At 42.1% G+C, this 10,970-nt stretch overlaps 2 protein-coding genes across 2 annotated transcripts; both read right to left on the reverse strand.

The window, feature by feature from the left end:
* Positions 1–319: 319 nt before the first annotated feature.
* Positions 320–3,891, reverse strand: LOC129865112 (ubiquitin-conjugating enzyme E2 N-like). Its single transcript, XM_055937605.1, has 4 exons — positions 3,771–3,891; positions 2,191–2,437; positions 1,956–2,096; positions 320–1,643 (listed from the first exon to the last, which is right to left on the reverse strand). Exons 1-4 carry the CDS (start codon positions 3,798–3,800, stop codon positions 1,597–1,599), a joined length of 465 nt encoding a protein of 154 aa, XP_055793580.1. The 5' UTR covers positions 3,801–3,891; the 3' UTR covers positions 320–1,596.
* Positions 3,892–4,006: 115 nt separating this feature from the next.
* Positions 4,007–7,919, reverse strand: LOC129865113 (39S ribosomal protein L42, mitochondrial-like). The gene is made up of 5 exons (XM_055937606.1): positions 7,787–7,919; positions 7,491–7,548; positions 7,303–7,387; positions 6,852–7,015; positions 4,007–4,517 (listed from the first exon to the last, which is right to left on the reverse strand). The coding sequence occupies exons 1-5, from the start codon at positions 7,872–7,874 to the stop codon at positions 4,472–4,474; spliced, it is 441 nt and encodes a 146-aa protein (XP_055793581.1). The 5' UTR covers positions 7,875–7,919; the 3' UTR covers positions 4,007–4,471.
* Between the last annotated feature and the right edge of the window lie 3,051 nt (positions 7,920–10,970).

The following is a 10,970-nucleotide window of genomic DNA, read 5'->3' on the forward strand; positions in this document are numbered from 1 at the left end:
CGGAAAGTGTTCAGACCCCTTGACTTTTTCCACATTTTGTTAGGTTACAGCCTTATTCTAAAATGGATTGATTCCATTTTTATCCTCATCAATGTAGATTGATTTTCATAGAATGACCCCCACTGAGTGGCTCACTGTTGCCATGTAAACAAAGACAGGACAATAAAACCATTGTGACATACTGGCCCCTAAAGACAAGCATGGCCCTGACATACAGGTACCCATCTACTCAGACAGAGCAAGTGTGTCAATAAACAAAACAAGTGAGTCACATCCCCTTACCCAGATACACAACAGCACACAGACACATTCACAGGAGTCTTACTCAACTTATTTTATTTACAGGAGCCACAAATGCTAATGCATTGGTTTATTTTCCCATATCATTTCAGACACCGGTAATACACGATTCTCTTTGCCTTTTTCACATGAGTGGACTAACCAGAGACGCGGAAGCCATTCTCAATCTAAAGGCCAGACGCTTGGATGATGAATCATTGATATTTAATTCTAAATCCCTTAGAAAAAGATAAATAAATTAGAACATTCTCTGACTTTCTCCCCTCTTTCAGGATGTTGGTTGAACTAAACACTGGATACACTTGCAGTAGAGAATTGTGGAAAAGACACGGGTGAGGACGGAGTATGGGAAAAGCAATGAAACACCACCTACCAGAATATGTAGGTAGTGCTAGCAAGAAAGAGATCAAACAAAATGGCATAACAAAAATATTTTTACTACAACATAACATTTACAGAAAATAAGTACAGAAGCAACAAGTCTTGTGTGGATCTCAGCAATGAAGTGACAATGATAGCATTTCATGCCTCGTTGTTTCATGTCAGAATTGGGTGTACATTTCCCCCCCATCAACACCCCGAAAGTGATACTTCTCAGTATCAATACGGATCTAACTTGTTAGAACAGTCATGTTCTGGGCTTGGGTAAGTACATGCTTTTAATGAAGTATCATAGGAGAAAAAATAAATTAAAATAACATTAAAAGAAAATGAAAAGAACGCCTTTCTCCCCAGAAGGACGTCGTAACCGACACCCTCACGTCCCTAATCTGAGCTTCTGCCAAGGGCTTGCAAACACAAGACTTCCGAACCCACAACTTCAACTGTCTGAGGGAAACAAAGTTTACTCTAAATTCAACAAGAGGCTAGGCAGCATAACCTCAAGTGGACATTTTCAAATGGGTGGGTATTTGGTGTCACAAACTCCCTCAGTTTATTGATCTTTGACTAAACTGACCCATTGTATGACTGTGGGTCCAGGGCGATGTCCTATGTTTGTAACCCCTCGGTGGTGCAGAGACTTGTCGTCCCCCCCCCCCCCCCCGAGAAACAGAAAGCTGTGGTTGGGCATCAGCCTCTGTCCATGCATTCGAGCAGTGAGCCAGGACAAAGACAAAACACATTGCTATGTGCCATAAAATCAGAGGGCTGCAGTAGTTTCGTTTTCTTTTAAATATATTCTTTACCATTTTTTTGCTTGCTTTTATCTTGTTTTTTTGTCTAAGACTGTCCTTTAAATGCAAATAAAGGAGATCATCTTGGTTATGTTAACATCCAGTGCCCGTCTGTTTTCTTCTATACCTCAATGCTGTTTCCCGCATAAAGCCTGGTCCATGTCCGAGCTGCAAGGTGCACAGAGAGGGGGTTCATTAACTACAGGTATCAGCATTCTTCTTGAAGGAATGTCTTGCTATCTCTGAATTGATTTGACCTGCAGTGGCACTTCAGGAGGCTGAAGTGAAGAGCACTACAAGAGCAGTAAGTAATTGGTTCCTTCTCACACTCACTGCCTCTGTTTAAAACCAGGCTTTGTTCACATTCAGCGGATAGGTACTCTTGATCAGAGGATGCAAAATAATTTACATGCCAAGGGGTGAGAATTTAAACTGGGTTCACTTTAAACATGAACATGACACATGCGTGCGCTGTCTCACCTGTCTCAATGGCTTGGGCTTCGTTTGATTTCCACTGCTCTGCAACATCGTTTGCCAGTGGGTCATCAGGGTTAGGAGCGCTTAATAATGCTTGGATTGATAGCAGCACTGTGCGAATCTGCAAAGCTGGGGACCACTTATCTGTGAGAGAAAAATAAAATTGTGGAGGAAGGAGTCATACTTTGAGTCAGGACATGACTGTGACTAATGATAATTGTGAATCTGGATAACTCACCTTTCAAGATGTCTAGGCATATCCTACCCAGCTTGTCCACATTGGGGTGGTAGATTTTGGTCATGAATCGCACTTTGGGAGCTGCCATGGGATATTCTTCTGGCAGAAAGAGTTCAAGTTTAAAGGTGCCTCCTTCGAAAGGGGAGTCCTGGGGCCCTGAAATCACCACATGGAAGTAGCGTGCATTCGCCTCATCAGGCTCTGCCTTTATTCCAGGAACGGGTTCGGCCAACAAACGCTGAGTCTCCTGAACACGGACAGAGATACAGATCGAGACATGCAGGTAGATAGACAGAAACGTGTCATGTTTGAAGTGAACCCAGTTTAAATTGTCTCAAGGAGAATGCGATACAGATGTAGCAAGACAGATTAGCACCAACAACCAGATGTCAGGTCAGGGTCAATAGTTACCAAGGTTTTGGACAACTATGTTTTGGTGCAAGGACAGCCATCCATGCATTCAAGATGAGGTTTGACATTCTGTTTCTGAACTTTTTAGGGACAATGAACATTCACTTCTGTCTTGTCTCTTTCAAGAGCACAAAATGGTCACTCACGCAGTGTTTTAGATCCTCAGTTAAGAGCTCATAGGATACATTCTATTGCAGTTAAATAAAAGGTTAAACAAACAAAATACATAATAATTACATGCCTGGAGGTGGACTAGCTGCAAAGTCTGTTTTTTGTGAATTATGTCTGAGGCCTAGTGAGAACAAACATGTAACATCGTCATGGTATGACTGTCATTCTGATGGAAAAAAATGTATTATCAATAACTTTCAAATATAACTCACTGATAGGCCCATGTACACTATAACACCCCTGTAAATGTTCGTCTTCTCAGTTTTTTTATTCAACTAGGCAAGTCAGTAAGTTAGGCCAGTTGAGTAGGCTGATAAATTGAATGTTTCTGTCAAACATTTGTTTTTGCAGCCACCTAGTATATGTATGACAAACTATTGTCCCATGTCGCTTCATTCATTTCTGACACAGAACTCCTGCAAGACCAACAATCCTGATCCTGCTCATTGGGCCTAGACACAGTATGAGAGAAATACCTGCACTGCCACCGGTTCCTATACCAAAGCCAAGTTAGCTTTGCTACCCAAAGCACTTTCATACACAATAAACCAAGCAAGTAAATGTGAGTTTATAATACATACTCTGGAGTCCAGTAGTACAGCAAGTTCCATCAATATCTAACTAGCTAAATTTGCTAGCTGTATGTACGTTGCTAACGTTAGCTAGCAGTGCCAGTCGAGGGTCATTGCTCAGATCGCTAACTTGAGACCATAGCAAGGTTACTTCAATACATGTACACTAAGAAAAGTATTACTTTCAACACATAGGCAATTAAGTAGACTTGGGCCATACTCAGAAGGAAGGTTAATACATTTGACCAAACATTCCTCTGACTTGGGGCTGAGCCTGAGACATACAGTACCTAGCTAACGGAAGTAACGTTAGTTAGCTAGCAAATACATGGCAATGCACGTGCCGAGTCTTATTTTTCTATGCAACTCAAAGGGGACCGAACTACGGCTTGTGAACTATTTATTGCATGGTGTTTTTGGAATTACCTTTATAATCCTGCGGGGTAGTCCTGCCATCTTGTTTTACTGTATACAATATTTTTGTATGTTCACTCCTTCGTCGCCGACAAACACGCCTTCCGGTGAATGGTGTTGGCCTCTGACGGGATTGTGAATGCTGGGAAATGTATTTTGGTCAACGACCAGCGTGAACATATTTCAATTAAACGAACTTCATGTTCCAGGAGTGGGTGCTTTCAAAATCTTAGAGAAAATACTAGAAATATGAACGTACTCTTTATTGTAATTTCTTTGAATCCCAAAAACTTAAGACATGGACTGAATTGAAATTATCGTAAAAATGGACAGTTATCACAATCAATGTAATATTGTTCTGCACAGTAGAAGCCAAAGTTTGAGTCCCAGTTGCAGCTTTTTCTTTCTCCCGATACGCCGCTATTGCAGTGTTCTCCTTCTTCCTCCACAATAACATGCAGATACCTTAACCATGTCCCAGAATTTCATGAAATAAAAGGTATTCAGCACATAGGGAAAATATATATTTCACTGACAGTTTTGGTAATCTGCTTCAAAGCAAACATAAAAGTGCGCAACTACAGATTTGTTAATTTTATTTTACAGCACAAATAATTGCACACAAAACAGTTTGGGATTTGGGGGGGGGGGGTGAGCCAAGATAAAATTATGTAAGGTATCAATGATTCTTTAGGTAAGAAACTCCTTAACAACTATCTGTCTTTTGGAGGATCTCTCTTTCTGCGTCGCATATGGTACCTAAGAAAAAAAAGGAACAAAAGTTAAAATTTTCAATATACAGCGGATTCGGAAAGTATTCAGACCCTTTGACTTTTTCCACACTTTGTTACAGCCTTATTCTGAAATGAATTAAATTGTAATCTCTCAATCTACACACAACACCCCATAATGACACCGCGAAAACAGGTTTTTAGAAATCTTTGCAAATGTAATTAAAAATAAAAAACTGAAATTACATTTATAAGTATTCAGACCCTTTACTCAGTACTTTGTTGAAGCACCTTTGGCAGCGATTATAGCCTCGAGTCTACTTGGGTATGACGCTACAAGCTTGACACACGTGTATTTGGGGAGTTTCTCCCATTCTTCTCTGCAGATCCCCTCAAGCTCTATCAGGTTGGATAGGGAGCGTCGCTGCACATCAATGTTCAGGTCTCTCCAGAGATGTTCAGTCGGGTTCAAGTCCGGGCTCTGTCTGGGCCACTCAAGGACATTCAGAGACTTGTCCCGATGCCACTCCTGCATGGTCTTGGCTGTGTGCTTAGAGTCGTTGTCCTGTTGGAAGGTGAAACTTCGCCCCCAGTCTGAGATCACGAGTGCTCTGGAGCAGGTTTTCATCAAGGATCTCTCTGTACTTTGCACCGTTCATCTTTCCCTCAATCCTGACTAGTCTCCCAGTCCCTGCCACTGAAAAACATCCACACAGTATGAACCTGCCACCACCATGCTTCACCGTAGGCATGGTGCCAGGTTTCCTCCAGACGTGACGCTTGCCATTCAGGCCAAATAGTTCAATCTTGGTTTCATCAGACCAGAGAGTCTTGTTTATCATTGCCTGAGAGTCCTTTAGGTGCCTTTTGGCAACTCCAAGTGGACTGTCATGTGCCTTTTACTGAGGAGTGGCTTCCGTCTGGCCACTACCATAAAGCCCTGATTGGTGGAGTGCTGCAAAGATAGTTGTCCCTCTGGAAGGTTCTCCTTTCTCAACATAGGAACTCTAGCAGCGTGACCATGGGGTTCTTGGTCACCTCCCTGACTAAGGCCTTCTCCCCCGATTGCTCAGTTTGGCCGAGCGGCCAGCTCTAGGAAGAGTCTTGGTGGTTCCAAACTTATTCCATTTAAGAATGATGGAGGCCACTGTGTTCTTGGGGACCTTCAATGCTGCAGAAATGTTTAGGTATCCTTCCCCAGATCTGTGCCTCGACAGAATCCTGTCTCGAAGCTCTACGGACAAATCCTTCGACCTCATGGCTTGGTTTTTGCTCTGACATGCACTGTCAATTGTGGGACCTTATATAGACAGGTGTGTTCCTTTCCAAATCATGTCCAATCAATTGAATTTACCCCAGGTGGACTCCGATCAAGCAGTAGAAACATCTCAAGGATGATCAATGGAAACAGAATGCACCTGAGCCCAAATTCGAATGTCATAGCAAAGGGTCTTATTTACATAACGTTTATGTTTTTAAATTTTAATAAAAATGTGCAAACATGTCTAAAAACCTGTTTTCACTTTGTCATTGTGGGGTATTGTGTGAATATGGATCAAATATTTTTTGCCCCTAAATTATAGAATAGGGCTGTAATGTAACAAAATGTGGAAAAAGGGAAGGGGTCTGAATACTTTGCCAATGCACTCTATAGGTGATTTTAAAAAGGACTGAGTGAGGATTTTACCCACCTTCATGCAAGTTTCTCACTCAATACATTAGCATTACATTAATTTACAAATTAGCAACTTAAGGTACATTTTGGATACTTAAAAGGCCCAATGCAAACGTTATCTCAATATCAAATCATTTCTGGGTAACAATGATGTATCCTACTGGGATTATTTTCAATCAAAATGGTCAAAAACAAACAAAAATAGCTACTTAGCAAGAGCAATTTCTCGAGCAAGAATTTTGCTAGGACTGTCGGAGTGGGGAGAGAAAATCGGAAGCCTCGTTATTGGCAGAGACGTTTGAAACTCTTTCATATTGGTCTATTAACTAATTTACTGCCTGGTGATGTCACCAAGCAGGCCGAAATTTCAGACAACCTTTTCAAACAGCCCTCTTACACCAAAAGAGCATTATCATTTTCACAGCATTCTTCCAACATCAGTATGGAAATATATATAAAACTCAGGAAATTACATTTTTGACTGCACTGGGCCTTTAATACTAAGGAAGTGCCATGTGAGTTCAGTACCAATATTTAATATGGAACGGGTGTGGCATCTATCTATTGCCATGCTTTGAGCAATCATCAACATAATTTTCTCCTTCTGAGTATCTCTTCATAATTTAGACAGTACCCAGTTAGTACTGACTATCACTAAAGTGATTCAATCATAGAAGGTCTACTTACTGTCCCACAGGGTACCAGCGGTGCTTGGTGGTGTGAAACATTTTGCTGAGCTCCTCAATGGTGGGGGCCTGTTTGTTCTGCAGCACCTCCCTTCCGAGGTGGGCCTTCAGCACCTGGTCATGTGTTTCTGCCGGATTGGTCAGGGGGTTTGGCCGTAGAATGGGCTACAGTGTCACAAATACATAAGAAAGCCATAACAATCAAAGACCATTTATGCTGTTTTTCAACCTAAATTGCAGGGCTTACTTTGCCGTTTAATAGTCAGCATGGTGAGAAAAGGGGCATCTTGCTGGCAGGTAAATCTCAGCCTTCCACAGACATCACGATTTCACAGATCAATCTGCAGGGCTTTATGTGTTTGCAAATGCAGTATTTACAGTATTTAAATGTTTCCCTTTCCCATCATCTCTGTTTACGTCAGTATCGGCAAATCCAAGTTCTAATTTCTTACCTGTGTAAGTTCATAAGGAACATCCTCAGAGGGATGGTAGCACACTATGGTCTTCCCATCAGATGTCACACCAATTTCCACCTTACTGCAATGAAGGTGAGAAGAAATGAACAAAGTCATCGCAATCCACACACTCACGAAATTATGATTTACTGTAACTAAGGCTACGTAGCAAGCTATCTACTTACCAATCATCATCAATGGAAGGTCCACGGATAGTTGACTTGTGAAGGACAGGCACAACGCCTGTTGTGGATATATTGGTTTACATAAATCAAAAGGTACAGTATGATGTGATTAATAACTGCCAAGCTACAGTCACAAGATTGCTAGCCAGCTGGGTTCTCTGCCTCAGAAATGCTTGCTAATATATGTGCGCTAACATTAACTAGATAGTTAGTTGACAAAATCCTTTCAGCACTTGAGATTGTGTTCACAAAACGCGTTCCTTAATCTTGCAAGTTTTACAATAGACAGTACTCACCGGTGCAGTGTTTCAGTTGAGTAACAGTTGTAAACCTTGTAAATAAACAACTCAACCTATTTAAATTACCTGTAGTAGCCATGTTCATAAAAAAATGTTGTTTTTGTGTTACATGGAAATATTTCCGTGTAGATACGTAAACCCTACATGTTTGTTCCGCTGTACAAACCTTTATGAACAAATCCTTTTTCTTTAGTAAAGCCAAAGTAAAAATACAAAAATCAAACAACTGGGACAGTTTAACTGTCAAATGTATTTGGGGAAAAAGTATTTATCATATGTGTATAAATGCATTATGACATCATAAATATAATTTTAGAATTGGAATAGAGTAAACTCAGAAAGAATGGGATTTGAACATTTTGCTAATTCGTTAACATGAAACTCAAGTAACAGCATTGCTCTCAACCTCCATATAATGGCAACTGAACATCGAAAGGGTTACCGATGTGACCTCATACTGGAACCATCTCAGTACTCCACAGTTCCACCGCCAATGGAGGAGGGGAAGGCAAAGGTATCAGTGAAACTTCAGCCAGAGGTTTTTAACACATTCACCCTGTCTCCTCTGCCAGAACAGACGATCCGTGATGTTCTTGTTGACTGGGTGCGAAACAAACCACTTCTTTCACCCGCTGCAGCCAGAGGAATGGTCATCACTGGCGTAACCCATGAGGTTGCATACTGTTACAGACTGGAAACATTTACAGAGCACAGGTCTGTGTGCTTAAGATTTGAACCACAATGCAAAACTTCCAAAGCACCAGTGTCTCCAAAATCAGCAGGGGAAGTACAGGAGCCACAACCCTGGAAGGTGCCTGTGACCCCTGCCAAGATGTTCCACAACCAGGTGTTAAATTACAGGCTGATTCACACAAACCGAGTGACCGGGTGCTCTTACTGCCAGGAGCAGAAGTGGGTTATGTGCAAGGCCTGCTGTGCCTCTACTAGGGTGCGCTGCCCTGTGTGCCATGGGCGAGGCAGGGGCACCAAAAAGCCCTGTAGAGCGTGCAAGGGTGAGAAGATGGTGCCCTGCATGTCCTGCATGTCCCTGGGCCGGGTGTGCTGTGAGATGTGCGTGGGAAATGGTCAGCTGTGCTACTTCAAAGAGCTGCGGGTGGACTACCGCTGTCATGTCGACAGGTACCTGCTAGATGTCCCAGCCGGCATCCCAGAGGAGAGGATTTCCCATGCCGTAGGGGAGATCCTCCACCATGGCTTGGGCCAAAAGGTGTGTCCCATTAGCACCTTCTCTGTAGAAGAGGTCAACGCAGCCTCACGGCGGATGGTGCGGTCGTCCCACTCCAGCTGCGCCCAGTGCCGCATCATTCAACAGAGACATCTGCTGAGGGCAGTGCCAGTGACTCGAGTCCAGTATCGCTGGAGGGATACTTCTGGGAGTGTGTTTATTTTTGGAGTAGACCACTCCATCTACTGGCCAGACTACCCAGAGAGGAGGATCCGTCTCTGTTGCCCCTGGTTATAGAACTGGTAATGCTCAAATCCCGGATAAAAGCTTCCTCAAACACATGTGTATGATAAAAAAGATTGGTGTCCTTTCCTTTTCAAGTATCAGATTTACTACAGTACCAGTCAAAGCTTGTACACACCTACTCATTCAAGGGCTTTTCTTTATTTTTAATATTTTCTACATTGTAGAACAATAGTGAAGACATCAAAATTATGAAATAAAACATATGGAATCATGTAGTAACCAAAAAAGTGTTAAACAAATCAAAATATTATTTATATTATAGATTCTTCAAAGTAGCCACCCTTTGCCTTGACAGCTTAGCACTCTTGGCATTCTCTCAACCAGCTTCACCTGGAACGCTTTTCCAACAGTCTTGAAGGATTTCCCACATATGCTGAGCACTTGTTGGCTGCTTTTCCTTCACTCTGCAGTCCAACTCATCCCAAACCATCGCAACTGGATCGAGGTCAGGTGATTGTGGAGGCCAGTTCATCTGATGCAGCACTCCATCACTCTCCTTCTTGGTCAAACAGCCCTTATACAGCCTGGAGGTGTGTTGAGTCATTGTCCTGTTGAAAAACAAATGATAGTCCCACTAAGCACAAACTAGATGGGATGGTGTATCGTTGCAGAATGCTTTGGTAGCCATGCTTGAATTCTAAATAAATCACAATGTCACCAGCAAAGCACCCCCACACCACCTCCTCCATGCTTCACGGTAGTTACTACACATGCAGAGATCATCCGTTCACCTACTCTGCGTCTCACAAAGACAAGGCGGTTTGAACCAAAAATCTCAAATTTGAACCAAATGTGAGATTTCCTACTGGTCTAATGTCCATTGCTCGTATTTCCTGGCCCAAGCAAGTCTCTTGTTCTTATTGGTGTCCTTTAGTAGTGGTTTCTTTGCAGCAATTCGACCATGAAGGTCTGATTTCACGCAGTCTCCTTTGAACAGTTGATGTTGAGCTGTGTCTGTTGCTTGAACTCTGTGACGCATTTATTTGGGCTGCAATTGAGGTGCAGTGAACCTATCCTCTGCAACAGGGGTAACTCTGGGTCTTACTTTCCTGTGGCAATCCTCATGAGAGCCAGTTTCATCATAGCGCTTCATGGTTTTTGCGACGGCACTTGAAGAATATTTTAAAGTTCTTGAAATTTTCCGCATTGACTGACCTTCATGTCTTAAAGGAATGATGGACTATCGTTTCCCTTTGCTTATTTCAGCTGTTCTTGCCCTATGGACTTTTACCAAATAGGGCTATCTTCTGTATACCACCCCTAACTTGTCACAACACAACTGATTGGCTCAAACACATTAAGGAAAGAAATTCCACAAATTAACTTAAGGCACTCCTGTTAATTGAAATGCATTCCAGGTGACTACCTTATGAAGCTGGTTGAGAATATCAAGAGTGTACAAAGCTGTCAAGGCAAAGTGTGGCTACTTTGAAGAATCTCAAACGCTTTTTCGGTTACTACATGCTTCGATATGTGTTATTTCATAGTTTCGATGTCTTCACTATTATTCTACAATGTAGAAAATAATAAAACCAAAGAAAACCCAGGAATGAGTAGGTGTGTCCAAACTTTTGACTGGTACTGTATATTTTTCACAAGTTTGTCAAATCTGTATTTTTCCCTGATGGGCCTTTCAGTAAATGTTTGAGTAGGTATTTCAGATTACACACATTTCTAATTTAACAAACG

This window comes from Salvelinus fontinalis, chromosome 11 (assembly GCF_029448725.1).
Source record: "Salvelinus fontinalis isolate EN_2023a chromosome 11, ASM2944872v1, whole genome shotgun sequence".
Taxonomy (NCBI): domain Eukaryota; kingdom Metazoa; phylum Chordata; class Actinopteri; order Salmoniformes; family Salmonidae; genus Salvelinus; species Salvelinus fontinalis.

What these genes read in the sequence shown, in the direction of transcription:
- LOC129865113 (XM_055937606.1), bottom strand. Translation starts at nt 7,874, where the DNA reads ATGAACATGGCTACTACAGGTAATTTAAATAGGTTGAGTTGTTTATTT. An exon ending in TTCCTTATGAACTTACACAG is followed by an intron (nt 7,016 to 7,302) that starts GTAAGAAATTAG and finishes GTGACACTGTAG; the next exon opens with CCCATTCTACGGCCAAACCC. An exon ending in CGCTGGTACCCTGTGGGACA is followed by an intron (nt 4,518 to 6,851) that starts GTAAGTAGACCT and finishes TTTTTTTCTTAG; the next exon opens with GTACCATATGCGACGCAGAA.
- LOC129865112 (XM_055937605.1), bottom strand. Translation starts at nt 3,800, where the DNA reads ATGGCAGGACTACCCCGCAGGATTATAAAG. An exon ending in TACCCCGCAGGATTATAAAG is followed by an intron (nt 2,438 to 3,770) that starts GTAATTCCAAAA and finishes GTCCGTGTTCAG; the next exon opens with GAGACTCAGCGTTTGTTGGC. An exon ending in ATGCCTAGACATCTTGAAAG is followed by an intron (nt 2,097 to 2,190) that starts GTGAGTTATCCA and finishes TTTCTCTCACAG; the next exon opens with ATAAGTGGTCCCCAGCTTTG.